This window comes from Aplysia californica, unplaced genomic scaffold, assembly GCF_000002075.1.
Source record: "Aplysia californica isolate F4 #8 unplaced genomic scaffold, AplCal3.0 scaffold00330, whole genome shotgun sequence".
Classification (NCBI taxonomy): domain Eukaryota; kingdom Metazoa; phylum Mollusca; class Gastropoda; order Aplysiida; family Aplysiidae; genus Aplysia; species Aplysia californica.
Window position 1 is genome coordinate 640,922 of NW_004797600.1, and position 20,913 is coordinate 661,834.

Here is a 20,913-nt window from a genome sequence, read left to right on the forward strand (position 1 = left end):
TCTCTCTCTCTCCTTCATTCGATTTTCTCTTTCTTTCTCTCCCTCCCCCCTTCACACACACACACAAACACACACACACACACACACACACACACACACACACAGCGCCGCGGGCACAGCAGTCTGTACACAAATAAACACACGTCAGTATTTTCACAACATCGCAAAAGGATTTATACAAATAAAGTTTGTAGGTTTGTCCTACGATTTAAACAGCAAGTTAGACGTGCCTTATTTTTATTATGGCATGGAGTGCGCCGAAAGATAGAGATGCCTTTTTTAACCATATCCATGCGTCGTGTTTTACTATCATACCCATACGGAGTGGGGAACTCTGTGCCACCACTTTCAAAGAGGAAGTTTACTTTTTCATCCGATCCGTACGCTTTGCATACCAGTCTGTCAAAATGATTTTTTGAGAAATATTGAAAGTTTCAAAGAGATCTTCATACCAGAAGTATTCTAAAATCTAAAGAATACAACCCCGGGGGTACAAAATGACCCCAGGGGGTACAGAGAGGGTTAAAAAAGAGAAACAACTGTATAATAACAGTACTGTCTTTTAACTCTATTTATTGAGTTATTTCCCTTTGACCACGATACAAAGGTTTGCCATTTAACGAAGGATATTGATTTTTTTGTTTAAGAAAAGGAATAGTGGCTTTCACTATCTCTATGCCTTTTGAAATTCATAGATTGTTGTTTCTTTCGAATTTTGTCTTTACGATTAAAGTACTTCTATCATTCTTTAGTCCTGTAGTCTACTTTATTTTGTCTGCTGCCTTGCTTGATGCAAACACTATCGTCCTGTTACCACTTTGCTTACGCACTTTTGATCTTACTTAGGTCTACTGCTATTTATAGACTTGCGTCACAGCCAAGATCTGCTCGACGATAGCCCAGCTGTAGATGGACTACCGTAATTGTAAACAACCTTGTGATCGCCTTCTTGGTGCGTGACCAAACTTTCTTTGTCCAGCTTGGAACATCTGATCTTCGTGCTTAGTGGCTGCAAAGGACAATCCACACGCCAAAATGCTTACTCGTCGACAGATTGACGTGCAACGAGAGAACCTGGCTTCTATGTGCAGGTACGTGCTAAAGAAGCGAAATTGATATGACAACAATTACAATGATTAGTTATTATAGTCGTTCACGCCCATCAGACAGGATGATCATTAACTTGTTGATTGTATTCGTATTATTATAGCCGCTGTTGCAAAATAGGCCAAGCTCAGTGTAATCTACGATTCTTTTAATTTGAAGTTCGATTTCGTAGCATCAAATAATATCTAGATCTAGAACTAGTCAAGAAATCTAGGCTATTTAATGAGGTTGTTGTGCTGGACTAGACCTTTTTTCTATTGAATATTGGAGCGCACTGATTGTGCCGTCTCAGACTCGGAGAAAAGTAGAGTCAAACAAACCCATGCCTGTCTACCACCATAGCAGACACTGCCACCACCACGGCACGCACCATTCCCAGGTGTCCTGTTATGTCCATTAACGCTTTACTACTCTACCAAACTAAAATTTTATTTTTATATGAGACTAATCTAAAATACACACACACACACACACACACACACACACACACACACACACACACACACACACACACACACACACTCCTCCCCCACCACAAACACACTCACACCCACACACACAGTTCACACTGATGCGGAACACAGCACTACTAGACCTACATTTTTAACAACAATTCGAAATAACAAATGCGTGCCGTAACTCTCACCTGAGTCCTTTCAGATTTTATTTCAACAAGTGTAGTGCATAGGAGATTTCCTGCAAAGTGAATGGACCTTGGCTCTGTCCCTTCCTTTCTCTATCTCTATTGTCTGACTGTTCGACTGTCCCACCAAAAGCCGCAAGTGCCTGATTATATTCTTCCAGTGAACCACCACACACGAGATCCCCATGCTCCTCTCCACGAGAACCCCGCGCCCACGAGTAAATCTCGATATTTGAGGTAAAAAGTGGCCAAGTGTCCACAACACACACACTCAACACTCACACTCACACACAGAGGCGTCACAGGCCTTCAAATACACACACTGTACTCACACTCTCGTAACATGATACAAAAGCTTTCCAAAGACCTTTTCTTCCCTTTTCCTGCCTATAGTCTAGTGTAGTCTGGTGACTATTATTACTGGCCTTGGTACAGTTACTGACTTATTCTGTGTCACATTCTCCTACAGTAATTGGCATTCTTCCAGATCTTTTTTGTCTTTAAATCATGCTAGATTCTAAAAATGTAAGGGTATAGTAAGGGTTACTCTGTCCTTATCCCTACCCTAATCCTGTTCCATGCATGAGCGAACTGCAACCCCCTGGCCAGTTTCAGTAGAGCCCGCAAGACAACCTAGTTTAAAAATGAAGCCCAAAAAATAGTCGGTCTTGGAAAATTAGATAATTTATAGCTTACAAGCTTGACGCAGCTGACGCAATTTTAGCCAAGTTTCAGTTTGGCATAATTTTTTTTTTCAATTGTTTGAAAATTCAGTTAACATTTTTCTTAAATTCCATTTTGGTACTGGCCTATTTTCTGCCTGGGGAGCTGAAAGGTTCCACCTTGATAGTTTTCTACTTGGCCATACCAAAAAAAGTAACTGTGCTGACTTCCTCCTGTGGCCAAAAGTTCTATCAAAAGTACAAAACATGCAGGTGACTGAGCTGAATTAGTGGGATTGTGCCTGCTCCCTCGTCCCCCCCCCCCCCCTCCCCAACACCTTTTTGGGGGGACAGTAAAACAGCATGGATCTTTGCCTAGGATTACTATATAATATCTTATTTTATATATCTATATATATAAATATATATATATATATATATATATATAGAGAGAGAGAGAGAGAGAGAGAGAGAGAGAGAGAGAGATGTAATAATGATAGTTTGTTCTCATGAACTTATGACGACCCCTACTCTAACATCCAAACAGGTGGAGCTACGGACGGCAAGTAAAGGATGATTTTTACTACTAACCTAGTTAATTGGCTCCATTTTCCAATTTCTCATTCTGAAGTTCTTGTATACTGCTTATTGTTATGGTGAAAAAATGGTTTTAAAATTAAAAATCTAGCGGGCTAAGAAAATTGTCCTCTTGCCTGTGGTCTAAAGTAGTTTCTCTTAATTGTACTTCACTTACACAGGGAAAACAGAAATTTAAGTCAGATGCTATATTTAATGATCCAAAGGAAGACTTTCTTTTTCTTTGGTGGAGTACTTGGCCTTTTTACGGAACTCACTACACCACAATTAGGCACTTACATTGTGTATGCAGACTGAGTAAGAGTTTATGACTGAATGCACAACTGCTGCTTTTTTTTTTTTTTAAGAATAATCTTTTTGGCGTTGAAAAAGTCCCAAGATATGTTCAAAGAAATGCCATTGTGTCAGGACAGAAATAGCTGAGTGTGTTTGAGCTTGCATGGTGCTTTATGCCCTAAAATACATTGTACACAAATATGATGTTTCAAAGGCAGAGCACTTGGCCCACTTTTTAACGGGTTAAAAGGCAAAGATGATAACTTAATCTACACACATCATACGCAATAATGTGTGTGTTTTGTACACCCAGACCATTTACACTATAGTGCAATAACAAATTTGGGGTGCAACTTATTGTCAAATATTTCCTTAACTATCAAACATTGACTCTCCAGCTTTTGCACAAGGACTTGTATCAATTTGTCTTAACAGATCAATATTTTTTTTTAATACCTGTTAGCTAGAAATTTCTTGAACAAATATTAATTAAAAATCCAAGTGGGTGGTTTCTACAGATTCTAAAAAGTTTTCAGCTTGGGCAATATCGCTTTTAAAAGTAAATCCGTCATTTTTTTCTTATCATTATACTTATTGAACGCATGTTTAGTGCAAAAAGGTACAGTCAAACCTGTGTAAGGCGGCCACCCATTGTCAAGGAGAAAAGTGGCCATATAAGACAGGTGGCCGTCTTAGGCAGGACTGATCAAGATGAAGAAAACAAACCATTCCCATCTGAAGTCCAAATCAAAAGTAGCCGCATTGTTTCTTGTTTTTGTTGTTGCTGGTTGGTATTTTGTTTGTTGTTTTTATTTCGTTGCTGATTTTGCGCAAGAGTGACAATAAAACGAAATGTATCAGATGAGGATGACCGAGTACCATGTTAAAACAAACACATGGGTCGCCACCACTCGGAGAACGAGTGACACGTTCATGTTGACGTCCATTGTTTCTTTGTTACAGACTGGGTAAAGAATGACCACTCATCTCACTTACTATTTGTGTATGAGTTCTGGGCGGGGCTTATGGGTTATGAGGGATCACATGCTTACCTCACCAGCAGCTGAAAATTGCTATTGGTCAACAGTGTGAGGGGCCTACCCAACATGATCGGTTGGAGGGACTACCTGACAACAACGACAGGTGATTGAATTATGACAGCTCGCCCACAATGCCAGGGGCCAGTGCACAATTTATGACAAAACGTACTGGAGTCACTAAGGTGGCCGTATAAGACAGGTGTTATTGCTTACTGTGATAGGGGTTGTGTGTTAAAATAAGGTGGCCGCGGCCGCGTTGGACAGGTGCCCGTTTTACACAGTTAAATTATATAGAAAAAATGCAAGGAGGGGAATGGAAAGTGGCCGTTTGTACAAGTGGCCGTCTTATAGAGGTAGCCATCAGGGCAGGTTCGGCTGCATTCGCTATAAAATTAATTTCCTGTAACAAGTGTTGCCACAAAAAGGTGTCATTAGTGAGCTGTGACGTTAGCTGTGTATGTAAAATGTGTGTGAGAAGTGGGAAGTGCTGTGAACCATCCTATCTTTCGTGTTAGGGAGTTTTATAGTATTTTATATAAATTTATGAAGAAACATTTTTTAATCTAGCCTCAATTATTGTGGGAAGATATTATTAAGTTAAGACAAATTAATACAAACTGCTGTGCAAAGTTTGGGTGACTTTGATTTACCAGGGAAAGAGATATTTGAGGATATATGTTGCACCACAAATTTTTTACCTCACTATGTGTGTTTTGTGCAGATCCTGCTCTAAATGGCCACCTGCAATCAGCCTCTTTCCATTTCCTCCCTTGTGAGTCTTTTACACTATATTGAATGATGAAACTGTGAAAGATTACCACTTTTTTCCTCGGCAGTTCGCCGTCTAAGCCTATTTCGAAAGGTATCCAACTTAAGTTGACAGAGTTTTTACTGTTGGTATATTTGTTTTCCAAAAGCCTACTAATGAAAAGTTCCAACCCCTTTCTGACTTCATTACTGAATCTTTTACACTGTCTTTGTCTCTTTGTCTCTCTCTCCTCTCTTTTTTTTCCTCTCTCTCTCTCTCTCTCTCTCTCTCTCTCTCTCCTTTCTTTTTTTTTTCCTCTCTCTCTCTCTCTCTCTCTCTCCTCTCTTTTTTTTCCTCTCTCTCTTTTACACATACTAACACTTGGTTATTCATAGCTCTTTGTGCTCTTGTCGAAGCTATTTTGACCATCTTTTTTATCTGTGATGAACCAAATTTTAAACCTCCCTAGGTTGTTATCTGCGTTTTGTGTATAATATTACACCTCCGTTAACGAGTTTGATTCCTGATAAGGTCTACACTCAGATGTGAGAGAGGGGCTGTTTATGATCTGAAGTCTGACACACTTATGATAAGGTTATCACATTTTGAAAGGGACAATCTACGTGTGGACTCGTAGGGCCTATCGCTAAGGTCTTGCCATGAACTTGTGGCTCACTGGATGAAAAAATTACAGATGAAAAAAATAAGAGGGCAGATAACAGTTTTCTACTTGATCATTCTTTTTATTTTTTTTCCCTTTTCAAAGCAGTTGTTATAGTTATAATGTATCAAATTATCTAATAAAAGCTTTTGTGTCATGACACCAGAACATCCTTCACACATATTTCCCAATTATTATTGATATTATTATTATACATTATACTTACTGGTTAGCAATATTCTTCCAATTCCTGACATTTTAGTACAATTTTTCCTTTTTAGATAAGGAGTCATGAAACTTTTTATGGAAGCCAAGGCAGTATTCTGCTTTTTAGGAAACCAGCCCTGTACCGACTTATGGTGGTATCAATACTCACAGCTTTCTAAGGGGGTCTTTCTGTGCCACCCTATACAGATACTGCTTGTAGAGAAACCCAAAATTCCTTGCCTACCTTATAGGTGGCAATGGACTTATTTTGTTTATGAACTTTCCTTGCTTAACAAAAACGGTCACACCCAGTTGTGTTTATTTCTGTGATGTGCAGCAAGGTCATGTTTCTTTATGCTCTGGTATTTTACTTGAAAACGCTTTTTATTTATATATAATTATTGGTGTAAAACATGAAGCTAGTGAGATAAAAATAGATTTCAGTACAGGTTTGCTAGAAGGGTTTCCTAGTCAAATACCAGAGCATGAAGAAACATGACCTTGTATCGCAGAGCTGAGATTAGCATGAGTCAATGTACTGCGAATAAACACTTGGTATAATTTTTTATTGCTTGTTCTGTTTCCAGTATAGTTGTTATCTAGTTTGCAGTCAAAGGTTGAGAAGACTTCCAACTGGAAGCAAGTGGTTGGTGATAGTTCGGGGGGGGGAGGGGGGGGGGGGTGATCAATGAAGTCTGACGTTCATCTGGACTCAACTGGTTCCCTGTTATGGCATTGAGCTCCTAGAAAGAACTTCCCAGGAAAGGAAAGAAATTCTAACCTACCTAACTCAGATTTCAGTCCCCACCTTTCAACGGTGACTAATGTGAACTGCCGTAAATAGGTGAAACTATATATGAAAGATTTTTTGCTATACAGCTTAATGAGGTTAACAATTAAGTTTATTGTCCTGGACACCGTTAAGAGAATGGTTGGCATAAAAATACAGGCATTATCAGAATGCTGTGAACTCAGTCTTTCATAAATTAGTCATCCTGGGGTCGGTAACAACATCAACCAATCTATTATTAAATGTTATCGGAAGGATTTACTCTAACTCTAAGGTTTGTCTGGTGGGTGGTTGGCGGGTGGTCTGTTGTGGTTTGCTTCTTCTTTCCTATCAAATATCTATCGTCCTGATCTCTCCTCGTTCTGTTTTATGTTTGTTACTCTCTTGTAACACTTCTAATTTTCGGCACTTATATGACCTTATTGTGTTTCAAGTGCAGTAAAACTCTTACTAAAACTAAAGTTTGTCTCTCTCTCTCTCTCTCAGGATCTCTGTGAAGTCACTGCTGGATTATGCTTGCTTGTACACACACGTGGATGATGACAGTGAGGAGTTCATCAACTTTTGCTCTGTGTTTGAGCAGATGGTTGTCCACAGACTCAGACGTAAGTGGTTATTTCCTGGTGAGGTTAGCCTCCACGTTCATTTTGAAGTCTTGTTTTAAGATATCCACTTGGATTTGATGTTGATCCTAAATTCCGTCTTTTTCTTTATTTAATCTATAAGAGTTTTCTGTCATTAGGATGACGTGTCTTTTCTGCTAAATCAGAAGCCTGATCAGTTACCTACCTGTGTGAAAAAATCAAATTGAAACTGTGACTAGTTTTTGAATGAATTAGAATTCAAATTTCAGATTGACTCTATTTTTAAATGATTGCACTGACAAAAATCCTCTTTTTCTCGAAACTGCTCTGAAGAAAAAAAAGGCACTTGTCTGCTTACGGCAGTTTAGTTGTTGGAAGTATGACATCCATTCGGACACACTTTAGTCTTTATGTTTTTACGATGAAACTGGTTTTCTCAAAAGAGGACACCTGACTAAGAGGAAAAAATATTTCAGGGTCATGAAGCTTGGATAAAATTTTGATTGCATTATAAGATTTGAACCTCAAACGGTTCACAAATTATAACCAACTGAACTGTATCTCTGCCGCTTATTTTTTTATTCTAATTTGTTTTACTGCAAAAATTTTTAATGCTCTTTTGTTTAAGAGTAACGACACTGAGTTCACTGTTTTGTCACTTCAGTAACATCATTTGTATTATTTCATCTGTTCTTTTGGCAGCCTATCAGAGAAAAGTATGGCTCCGTGGCTCTGGACCTCCCCGTCACTTTTGGGAGGTTTTGGTAGAAAACCATAACAGCCGTCGGGGTTCCCTGTTCCAGACCTGTATCCCTAACATTGAGGCCATCGAAACTCTCAAGTCACCAAAGGCCAAGGTTATTTAGCTTCTGTTTAAATTGTTGTACTCAAAGTATTATCTTCTGTGTTTAGAAATTTGCTTTGCAGGCCAATTTTAGCCCGTTACTGCCGACCTATATTCCTCGCCCTATGCTTACCTTGTTTCCAGGAATAGCACTCAAGCGGATGATCCTTTTAAAGTGCTATTTACTCTGTGGTAATGTATCTAACGCTTAACAATGTCTGCATCATTTTAAATGAAAATGAATGAACTGCAATCATCATTAGAAAAATGTCATCGTTGTTGTGAGCGTGCATTGCGAGCAATCAGTCATCGGAGCTAGTGAGGTGCTAGAACTGTGAAGAGGGACTGGCGCTATAATTCACGCTGTTTCGGTCCTTGTTGGTCTAATTAGGGCAAACTAAAGTTTCTCTAACTCGGGAATAAAAGAGCTTTCAGGGCCGCCCACTCTCGATTCTCAATCGCAATTACCGGCTGAGTTAGGAAAATAAACAAAATAGCGATATTGCCAGGCGTACACTGTACCTCTACAGCACATAGGAGGGCCCGATTTACAGATGTACACTGTACACCGAGCAGCAGTGAAGCGGTTAAACATTTTTTTATGTTTGCTGCACTTGGCAATTTGGGTGCTGGTGGTGAGGCTATGGTGTGCATGATCTTTTACTTAAATATATTTCACCATGTCAAGATATTGTACTCACTGTGCATTTATGAAACGTGAACAATTACATTTATTTGAACGTCATTACAATGCCAGTATATAGTAATTCTAGTTGTGTATGTGGGTGGATGAAGGGCACCACTGGTGGATCCAGCTTCTTTACTTTTTATGTGTTGTTTCTCTCTGTCTATTTTCCTCTTTTACCCCGCCTTTTGAATAACCTAATAGTGTTGATAGGGGCATTAAACTTATACCATTTCACTTTTGCTCTTTTACAGCTCTGAATGACTGTTATTTTGTCGATGTGTTTCTCTTCACTAAAAGACTTTTTTTTTTTAATCTAACCTTTTTGTGTACTTCTCTAATCTTTGCACTATGTTCTGCTTCAGCTGAGGGCTTTCATCCGAGTGGCTCTCATGGAGAAAAGACTGTCGGATTACATATACTGGCTCTTGGAGAACCCAAGGCTGATCAGGTCAGTTTTTCATATGGCAATTCCACCCATCACTGTAGCATTTACTATTTTCCACTGGAGGCTCTGTGGCATTGCGGATTGCGCAAATGCGCACGAACTGAAGACCCGGAAATACCAAAAAAAAATTGAGGGTTCGTCCCCCGATCAGCACTAAGAAAGCAGAAAACAAACTGACAGAAACAGCAGGAGAGCACTTACGAGTCATGAACTGAGTGTGGCCCGGCTCTCTTAAAGTGTAAGGATGTTAGGGCCGAAACACTTGCTCGAGGAGGGTTCTTCCTCTGAAGATCCCCTGCTGTCCGCTCGCCCCACGAGTTTTCTCCCACACACATATATGGCAATTCACTTTTCTAGTCTATAAATTTCTAGTCTTTGAAATGTATATATCAGCAAGAACATAATATGGGCATGAGTTGTCTGTAAAGTGATTTTGTCTTCTTTTTTTTAATGCATTTTTTTTTTTATTCCCTTGACGATACAACTCGGGAATTTCAAATGGGCTTGACTTTTTGGTCAGAGCAAGGAAAGAAAAAAAAAAAGCACATAACCACCCCACAGAAAAAGAAGAAAAAGAAATACCTCTTATTTATCCTCACAGAGAAAGTTGTTAATTCTTATCTGTGAGTGGGGTAAACCCACTACGCCGGTGCCCTTTTTTGGTACCAAATCTAAAAATTACAAAAACATCACTAAATGGGTCATTCAATCGAAACTAACCTATTATGATAGTACTTCATCTAATGAATGAACTTCCGGTAAAAGAAACCTGTTTACGGCAATTGGCTAAAAAAAATTGCAGCTCGCCGGCTCAGCAGTTCCGACCGCGAGCCGCTGGGAGCGGCTTGCTGGAGATAAAGAATTAATGCATAGGCCTATATTTGTGTCACGAAGCGGTGGAATCAGGCACTCCTCAATTTTTGGGTTTGTGGAGTTATTAGTATCATCTGAAAGCTTATTCGTTTGCCTTGCTTTCAATGAAAAAAATACCCATCTATCTGGAATAGAAGTTGAGATATTTGCAATTAAAAGAGATGGGGGTCGCCTGGTTTCAGAGGTAGAATAAGCGAGAAAATGGCCGCCAAAGTTTAGTAATTTCAATAGCTTAGAGTCCTTGAAAACTGGAAATTTACACATTTTACTCCTTTAATCTATGTTTTCCAGTAAAATTCACATGGAAATGTGTTTTTATATGGACGTAAAAGGTTTAGAGCCCAAAAAACAAAAATTCTATTAAAATGTACAAAATGGCGGAAAAGTGCCTGTTCCTTCGATTTCATTATTTTGACGAGCGCCTGGTTTTACCATGGTGCCTCACATATACCGGTAGGTATAAGTCAAGAGAGGGCCCCTCGACAAAATTTCGTCTTCTGCGCATGTAGGCCTGTTTCTTTGTCTCTCCCCTGTTCCTCTGTTCAAGTAACTAGAACAAGGGCAGCCGTTCAATTTTTACTCTCTTCCGCACTCTTGGGGGGAGGGGGTGTCATATGGCTCTATTTTTTGCTGCAGATCACACATATTACTGCCACTAAAGCTGTTTCAAATCAGTTATTCAATTGTTTTCCGAAAAATTGCAAAATGTCAAATTATGGGGGAAAACAGGAGGGGGGAGGGAGGGGGCTTGATAACAAATGAGGGAGGAGTTTATGATAACAGCAACCCAAAATTTCGCATACACTCAGAGTGAAGGCCCAGGATATGCGCATGTTGGTCAAATAGGAGATGCTAAATTGACTATTATCTACATCTATATGTGTAAAATATATAGCAAATTTCAACTTATGGTATGTATGCTAACATACTTTATGGTTGAAGTTTAATAAGTTTTCGTTGTAAAAATTTAATGTTAAAAGCAGTCATTAATATTTTTAAGATAAATATTTACAGTTTCCTGTGAAGACCGGGGTCCTTATAAAATGAAGAATCCTGTGGGGATCAACATTGGAGAACAAGTTTGTAAAATTTGGACATTTGAAGCATTCACTTCACATCTCTCCAAAGTCTGGACATTCTGTTAGGATGTGTCTGATCATGGTCATAAATGCATCCAATACAAGATGGCTTGAGATATAAGAGGACATTGCATTTATTATATTTATCACAAAATGGGGGCAATTTTGAGATAAGATAGGAGAGCCAAGTTCCCTTTTGAAAAATGTGTCTGTATGCCTGTGTATATTTTGAAATATTCTTTGACTTTATGTTTCAGGGAGAGCTACATGGAAGGTGCATTGCTGGCCTCAGAAGAAGCAAGTGTTTTGTGTGGGGACCTTATTGGACTTAATGCCATTGACTTCAAGTGAGTTTTTAATTACTTTTCTAACCTGCTAAGACTTTTAAAAACGCAAGTTGCATGAGGAAATTCGGTGACAAAAATCTTCTGTGTATCTGCAGAAAGAGGTGGAATTAAGATTAAATATATCTTTATGTTAGCTGATCTTGCCAGGATCTGAATTTTGTCGAAGTTTTTTTTCCAGCAGATTTATTTTTTGTACTTGAGCATAAATGAGTAATTCTTATTAACTTTGAAGGAAATAATTATCTTTTTCTTATTTCAGTTTCTGCCTCAAAGGAAATGAGAATGAACTTCTTGGACCTCTGGAGATCAGTTATGCCCCTTTCCTCAAGTACAAGCAAACGTGAGTTGCTTTAAAAAATTCTGTGTCACAATTGAAATGGCTTCTGAATGCTACTTGTATGAAAAGGAAATACATGTAAATTGATTTAAACTTGGGGGGGGGGGGGTGTCAGGGGCCATCTGTAGGTCTTACGTCTCCTTTTCTCTCTATTGTTTATGTGTGTCAATCTTCATCTTTTATAAGTTCTACGGAGGACAGATCTGATACGGGGGCTCTCGTGGCCTAGAGGTTAAGGTGTTGGCCTCTCATTCAAAGGTCCCGGGTTCGAATCCGGGTAGCGACCGAAAAATTTTCTTCTCTAAAATTGTCTCCTTTCACCTCCTTTCCTGCTCTCTAGCAATGTTCTGTTGTCTGCTTTCATTTCCACTTTCTGCCCCCACCCCTTCACCTCCTTTGCCCCCTCCTCTGGGCTCCTGACTCTTTCTGCAGCCTTTCTACTGCTACTCATTGGTTCCTCCTTACTCCTGTCTTTCTGCCACACCCCTGATCTTCTGGTAGGAAAGATCTACACCTAGCCTTCTCGGACAAGGGCGAAAAATCTCGGAGGGCCCGTGTGCAAGTTGCGCACGTTAAAGATCCCTTGGTGGTCTAAAATCGATAAGAGTAGGCTTCGGCCGCCACCCGGGCAAAATTCAAAATTTCCTACCAACTGAAAATATTAGGTGTGTCCCGCGCGCTCATATGACCTATGCAGTTGCGAGCGCCGTAAAACACTTTACCAAAAAAAAAAAAAAAAAAAAGATCTGATACCTTTTTGTTTTTGTTTTCTTTTGAGAACAGTATAATATATATATATATATATATATATATATATATATATATATATATATATATATATATATATATATATATATATATATACAGAGAGAGAGAGAGAGTCCCTGAGCTCCTGCTATTTTGGTAACCAAACGGACTTGAAATTGGCGTTGAACCCGCAGCATACCTCTGCATTATTCAACACTGCGCCAATGTGTGCCTGTTGTTTTCAGGTCTGCCAGTCGCTCTAGTGATGAGATCGAGATGTTGCGGCTGAGTGGAGAGCCCTCCGGCGAGGTGGTACAGACTCTGACAGAGGGCAACCTCAATGACCTCTTACGCCTACAGAGCCTGGAGAAAGATTTCCGCGGGATCAAAGAGCAGAAGGTGTGTTCTTCTTCTTTCTTCTTCTCGATCGCTTCACTCTTGAAGTCAGGTGTTTGTCATAAATTGGGCCACCCTGCTGAGTTCATCTGTCGCAGAAGGTGTGTGAGTCAGCATTTTTTTTTGTGTATTATTATAAGGGACGGGGGGAGGGGGGAGGGGGGGAGTCTCCCATTTAATGATTATTTCTGATACAATGAACTGAGGAGCAACATCTCAGGACAAAATAGCTTTAACTCACAGGGGACCAATCACGAGTTATCTCATAATGGCTTCCCATTGCCTGAGGACCAATCACGTGATGAGAATAAAAATGCGAAAAGTCGTCCAATATACTTTCCATGTTTATTGTCATATCCGGGTACTCCGGGTGACCCGAAGAAGAGTGACTCTCAACGAACAAGGGTCTTTTTACAGCAAATATAGGTACAGTAACCAAGGTTGTATCATGGATGCTGAAAAAAAAATTTTTAATTCTCAAAAAGGGTGTATTTTTGACAAATCGTGGGAAAAAAGTATCCAACAAAGAGGATTTTTATTAAATGCACTGTGTTCAGAAAGGCTGGATCTGTAAGTGTGCCAAATTTTAGCTTTGTAACCCAACTACAAGACCACTAAATTTTCTTTTGAAAACCCTCCTAAAACCCTGGTCCCAAGGGGTTGGTGCCCGGAAAATAAGGCTAGTCCTGAGTGAGTTACTGAACCTACCCGAAGTGGGTGTTTGGTGTGCAGGATGCTAAATGTAGCGCAGTCTAGGACATGGGATCGGGTACATAAGGTTAAAGGTGGGGGGGGGGGTATTGGGGTGTTTTTGGGGAAGGGGGTTGTTATGGTGTCCTCTGTTCTATCATTTTCTGTCATCTTGTGATTTTTTTTCTCATTGAGCCAACTTTAACATCATGCTTTTATGGTAGTTTTATTAAAGAAACATGTAGCTATGTGCTGGGACAGTTGGTCTCAATGGTGGTGCATTACTTCTATCTGTCCATCTGCTTCTGGGTTCTTGTCCTTATTTTGACTAACTGATCTTTCCTTCATCAGGTGGTTAGGGGGCACAACATGAGAGTTCTACATCTTGTATTTCTTTCAGTTATTTCTGTCTATCTTTTCTCCTCTTTTCATGAACTAGCTTACATAGTTGCGAGTGCCCTAAAACTCTTTCCAAAACAATTCCATGAACTAAATGACTCTTATTGTATTCTTCACTCAAACGCAAACATTCTTTTTCTGTCACTTTTGCTGCCTCCCAGGTCTAACGTGTCCCATGTTGTCATCGTCGTCACCGACGGCCGTTCTGAGAACTCGACGGAAACTAAGGCTCAGGCCAACGTTCTCAAAGACTCAGGGGTCTTAATGTTTGCTATAGGTCAGTATTTGCTTACAGCTGATGCAGATTTTTGTGTTTGCTGTGGACATTGTTTTGCTTATACCAGTTACAGATTGTTGAGTTTGTTATAGGTCAGTATTGTGCTTAAAGCAGTTGCTGATTTTTGTGTTTGCTATAGGTCCGTATTGTGCTTAAAGCAGTTGCTGATTGTTGTGTTTGCTATAGGCCAGTGTTTGCTTATCGCCAATGGTGGTTTTGTGTTTGTAACATGTCTGTGTTTGCTTATAGTTGTGGCACACTTTTGTGTTTGCTAAAGGTCAGCCTTAAGTTTACAGCAGTCCACTTTCTCTCTAAATTTTGCCGGATCTGCCCAATGGCGACGACTTTTTTGTCCAATTTCCCCACAAAATTAGCCCTGCCGTGGCACCCCCCGGTATATTGTCACCGCAATCCAAGGTTTGGGTTACTGTAGGACTCAACGTTTTGGCTTCAGCTTGTCTCAAACACTACCCTAGAATTACACGTTCTATTTGCTCAGTACCTAGTGTTCAGAAATTTGACGCTAAATATTTAGAGCTGTACAACATGTCAAGCTTTTTCGAATGCAATTCTTTAAATATCTAGATAACGACTCCGAATATTCTAACGATTTGGATTGAAAAGATAGAACATTAAAATTTGGTTTCGATCTCATGGTCTTGGTAACTCAAAACAGCTAACAATGTCAGATAGATCTTTGTAATTCTAAGGTAGCGCAATGTTACGACGAGAACGTGACAAACCCATTACGTTTATGTTCACCAGATAGATGAGCCTTACAGATGAAGTCCTATCCGGTACTATTAAGGAAAAGTAAACGTCTCCTCAGCTCAGAACTGTTCGTGAAAATATATTTGTATAATATATTATATTGTATTGACATGCAGAAGCCCACCCAGCTGTGATAGAATTTGACAACAGTGGTAGAACAAGACCGTGCTTAAAAGAACTGAATTGTGTTCTTTCGGACTAATGCCATTTCCAATCAATTATTTCCATCTCCAGGAGTGGGCCCTTATGTAGACGATCAGGAGTTGGAGGCCATCGCCTCTGAACCATCCGAAAATTTCATATTCACGATAGCCGATTATGACACACTCACGTCCATCAAAAACACCCTCGCTCTCCGCGTTTGTGACGTAGGCATCCCAGGTAACCAGACGGAGATAGACGCTGAGTAGAGGGAACAGATTGGTGTGAAGCTGATTACCACGACAAGTTAAAGAGGTTTATTTCCCCGAGACACGGACAGCACTAATGGTTAATATGATAATATCAGCCAGAAAGAATCGACCTGTCTATAAATAATACGAAAAACTTCACTCGGCCTCGCACAAGTTGGCTAAAATATCTTTTGTTTGAATGCTTTACAAATGTTTGAGTAAGAGTTTTACAGCTCCTGCAACATAATTATTATATAAGTATATAAGTACGGGAGATAAGAGGTATTCCTAGAGAGTAACATACGAAGGAGGATAGATAATGACGACATATGTTTGACAGGGAAGAAGGAGCAAACCATACCAGAGAACCCATGTTTGATTGTTTGCATCCTGTTTTAGAGTTAATATTTTAAAAGTCCTCATAAATGTACATGCACATGGAATTTAGTATTTTATCTTTTATCGCCAAAAGTCAAAACAATAATTTTACATCGTCTTCAGTGCTCCCTGCTTACTTAAAAATGTGAATATTCTGAGTATTTACTGTTACCGCTCGAGTTTCCCCCACACCCCAAATCCAGCCTTCGCCTGCACCCCCGCCCTTCAACAACAACAACAGCAACAACAACAACAACGACAACAACAACAACAATAACAACAATGACAACAACAACAACAACAACAACAACAATAATAACAACGACAACAACAACAACAACAACAACAACATTAATAACAACGACAACAACAACAACAACAACAACAGACTTGATTTCCTATTATTTATATTGTTGTACATATTATGGGGGAGGAGATGAACATAAATGTTTTTTCAATGTCAATTTCTTGTGTGTCGTGGATTTGTTGAGGTGGAGAGGAACAATTATGAACATGATCATGATCATCATCATGATCTGATCATCATCATTATCATCATTTTCTGATCATCATCATCATCATCATCATCATCATCATCATCATCATCATCATCATCATCATCATCATCATCATCATCATTATAATCATCATCATCATCATCATCATCATCATCATCATCATTCCAATAATCAAGAGGGAAATAAGAGACCCACCATGTAGAGCTAGGTACCAGCGCGTGGAAGGTGTGTATTCTGGGTACTCCTAAAAGCGGGAACAAAAATCTATCACATGTCGCTGGGACCAGGTTGAGCTAGCGAGACTGCGGTCGGACCATCATTGGAGCTTAAGATGGCATTAGAACTTTGTAAATGAAGAGCTCAGCCCATGTTGCCGAAGATGGGGCCATGGAAAGGAGGATGTCAAACATGTTTGAATGTCCAGGAACAATGGCAATTCGAATGGGGTTATTTGGACGCGCGGAGGTGCCGCTAAGCATATTGACAATGGAGCCGAAAAAGAGCCTCGCTCTCGCTGGAAGATTTCTTTGTGGGGTCCGCCAGGCCCATTAAGGAAACAAAAAAAAAATCATCATCATCATTGTTGACCCCCCCAAAAAATTGCCCCCCCCCACCCCCAAATTTAAAAAAAATAAATAAAAAAATGATGGAGACTGCAGAATTTAAACAATTGTAATACTGAAAAAGTTCATCGTTTTGCTGCTGAGCGCTTCGTCAGGAACGTGAAAAGGGATTAATGACTACACTATGGAAACAAAAGTATGCGCACACTTCATCATGATGCTTAATTAATGGTGTGTACGAGAAAAACATATCAGAAAGGCTAAAGAAAAGGGAAAGCTATGGTTAGTAGTGATATTAATATGTGTATACTCACTGTCATATCATATTTATAGAATTGTTATTGCACGGGTAGACTCAAGAGTGTGAGTCAGTGAGTGAGGTCAACAGTAAAATGTCGATGTAGCAACGGGCACATAGTGAAGGAAAAAAGCCAGAGAGAAGCAGCACAGGCAGAGAAAAGAAGTAGAACCCACTATGGTCCCCTCCAATCACCATTACCTAAAACAAAACAAACAAAGACTGAAATTTTAAAAGATCTGATGGTTTCATGAGCCATGTCCCAAATACGCTCTTCTCATAACTCCAGATTTACTTTTTTGTACTTCTTGTCAAGGCCTCAAGTCTACCCTTTCTGTACTAAAAGTAAGCCAAAAAACCAATTCTCCAGACCTCTATGAAAAACAGACTTGCACAAGTATTTTCAGCGTGAATGGAATGTTTGCAAGTTATTCATGGAATCATTTATTGGATTACTTGACAGGTCTGCTGACCCCGAAGTTATGTCATGCTGGATAATGATAATAGTAGTAATAATACATGACTTTCATATAGTGCATTTCCATAATTTTCAATACTCAAAGCGCTTTACAAGACATATTAATAGCCTATAACGGCAGCTTTCACGCACATGGGCATAACAAAGCACACGAATATGCATATCAATGTTTGGGTACATGAATACAGGAATATAGACAAGAACAAATGTGTATAGAAACAATTCATGTAAATAGTTTAAGAAGTATGGATCAAATAAAAACACGGTAAGCAATTCCAACAGGGTAAAGCGGGGGGCGACCACCCCCAATCCAGTGCGTCACTGATGGTGGAATTTTGGAACGCTTCCACACATGGGGGTTTGCTGCGAACACCCAATAAGCAACAGTCAACCAACTCAGAGGGCGAGGGGGGGTAGTTTTGGTGGTTCTGTTGCTCTTGTTAGATACCGCATCGTGTCCAACGAAATGGTCATCGGGCGAATTGAGGCCCCCATAAATAGCATTTTATCTTCAGCTGAGAGTCAAATATGGAGGATACCTGGCGTATGAGAGATCTATTTCTCTAAAAGCAAAGGGCAGATGAGGATATTTTTAAAAAATCCGAAATGGCCACCTGGCACCAGTGCATTGCCCCCTTCAGCAACTACTGAATGTTATGAGGATATTACTCTGGAGGTTGACGATGTTATTGAAAGGGAAAACAGACGATGTAACCCTGTAAATATGTTGAAAGAGGGGAGCAGTTCATATGGAACTATTATGATGGTCAACAGCCCGAGGAGCTCCACTCTGAATGAAAACAAATAAACACCTGAAAATGGGCAACTGGAACGTTAGAATCAAGCTCCAAACAACAAAATTGGCCCAAATTACAAAAGAAACGGGTAAATACCATCTAAATATACTAAACCTGACTGAAACACGCTGGCTATGCCATGGGAAAATTATATTTCTTAAAATGGAAAACAAAACACGACTGTATTCAGGACAAACTATATGCGACAACGCGGAATAGGTATCCTATTAAATAAAGCAGCACTCAAAGACCTTATTAAAAGGGGATCAGCAGACCATTGAATTGAGAACAGGATTCCAAACAAGACATTTCAAAATTACAATTATACAGTGTTATGCATCGAAGAAGAAGCAAAAGGCAAATTCAACAACGGTCTTAAAAGCCTATCAACGAAAGCTCCTCAGCATGTCATACTTTGTGTGATAGGTGACATGAATACAAAAGTAGGAGAAACAAAGGAAGGAATAGAAGGTACAATGGGCCATCATGGAGATGGCAATATAAATAACTATGTAGAGAGATTGATTAAGGTGTGAAAGCTAAACAGTCTTGTTATAGGTGTATCATTAAATCCACACAGTTATCCATTAACTTACTTGGTGTTTTCCAGATGGAATTACTAAAATAAAATAGACGATTTGTCCATTAGGAAGAAATTCAGAACCTCTTTAATTGATGTCTACACGTAGAGGGGGGCAGATGTGGGGTTGGATTATTTCTTCTGCATAGCAACAATCAAAATGGAATTAAAAAGACAGGTGGTAACAGTAACCAATAAAATAAAATTAAAAAACAAAACACTTTGATTCATCAAAACTTAGAAAACCAGACGTTGCTACAAAATTTAAAATAAAATCTAATCTAACAAGTATGAAGGTATACTACCAATTTATGGAGATTGGGATGATTGTGGACTTTAAAAAAGCCTTTGACATCATAGACCTAAAGGTCAGATGGACAATTTTCATAATTTATAGCATCCAAACAAAATTATTAACGGTATAAATTTATTATATACCAAAGTAAGCTGCTGTTTCCTTGTTGAAAGAGAACTAATTAAACTTTTAAAAGTTAATATTGAAGTTAGACAAGGCTGTATATTATCTCCTGTACTTTTTGAAATTGTAATCGACTTTGAGAGAGAGAGAGAGCAAAGGCATTGAACAGGCTCTGGATGGACAAATGGCAAATATTTGGGAGATTTAGATTTTGTGGGTGACATTTGCATATGAAAACCACAGTACATGAAATGCAATTAAACACAAATGAATAAGCAAGAGCGGCAGAAAAAGGGGGTCTTCTTATCGATGTGTCCAAAACAGAAGTGCTGTGATTATCACCAGAAACTATTCCTATCCCTCTTTATGGAGAACCTCTTGCAGAAATGAGTAAATTCAAGTACCTTAGCAGCTTTATCTCCAAAACTGCAGACTGCATTGGCGGCGTCCACTGAAGACTTAAAAATGCATGGATCGATTTTTTAAAAAGATGATTCCATTTGGTCAAAATTAAGAATATATAGCAGCAATGCTCTGGCTCCCCTGACGCATGATTTAGAGATATAGAAAACAAACAAAACAGTTCAACAAACTTTAGAAAAAAAGCTTAAACACAAATCAATGTTTACAAAGCATTTTATTAATAGAATGGAATGAATTTATTACAAGTAGTGTGGACAGTTGGAAAGAGCTGGAATTGAAGATATCAACAAAAAAAAAAAAAAAAAAAGGAGAAGATGGAGATATTTAGGACATGTTTTAAAAAAAGTCGAAAACACGATTGCACTATCAGACATGATATCGTCGGTCGCCTGATGAAATCGTGAATTCCACACGAAGCAAATTTTACAGGAGAGAGAAAAACTGATTTTTTCCGTCATTTGGCGTCCAATATATAACCTAAATGGATAAATCTAATCATTTACCATTTAGAAATAATACTGTAGTACATTTTTTGCCGTAGATGGTCATTTTTTTCGAAAAAGTGTGGGATTCACGATTTTCATATTCGAATCCCGCCTTGTGCGGTCGTGAATTCCACACAGGTGTGGAATTCACGATTTCATCAGCAGGCTTTTTGGAACGCGGTGTTGTATTCACGGCACAGAATTCTACACTTATAGAACGGGAACTGTACCACGTGACCTGTGAGGAATTGAAGACCGAAAACAATGGCGTCGTGAGGGCACTATTTATCGTTTTCGGAAGTAACCCTATAGCTTTTAAAGCAAGAGCGGCTTTTACAAACGAGTGAAAAGTGGAACATTTACTGTCCAGTTTGT

At 39.2% G+C, this 20,913-nt stretch overlaps 1 protein-coding gene and 1 long non-coding RNA gene across 2 annotated transcripts in view; both read left to right on the forward strand.

The window, feature by feature from the left end:
* Positions 1-869: 869 nt before the first annotated feature.
* The window catches only part of LOC101863449 (RUN domain-containing protein 3A), a 28,708-nt gene continuing 8,664 nt past the window's right edge, over positions 870-20,913 (forward strand). Inside the window, exons 1-7 of the mRNA XM_005102558.3 lie at positions 870-1,091; positions 7,218-7,336; positions 8,018-8,172; positions 9,210-9,295; positions 11,502-11,591; positions 11,851-11,931; positions 12,921-13,074. Of these exons, the coding sequence (XP_005102615.1) occupies positions 1,036-1,091; positions 7,218-7,336; positions 8,018-8,172; positions 9,210-9,295; positions 11,502-11,591; positions 11,851-11,931; positions 12,921-13,074 (741 nt within the window). The 5' untranslated portion in view covers positions 870-1,035. The remainder of the gene's footprint in view (positions 1,092-7,217; positions 7,337-8,017; positions 8,173-9,209; positions 9,296-11,501; positions 11,592-11,850; positions 11,932-12,920; positions 13,075-20,913) is intronic.
* On the forward strand, positions 14,325-15,765 carry LOC118478015. The gene is made up of 2 exons (XR_004858750.1): positions 14,325-14,437; positions 15,443-15,765. It is a non-coding gene; the product is annotated as an uncharacterized LOC118478015 (long non-coding RNA).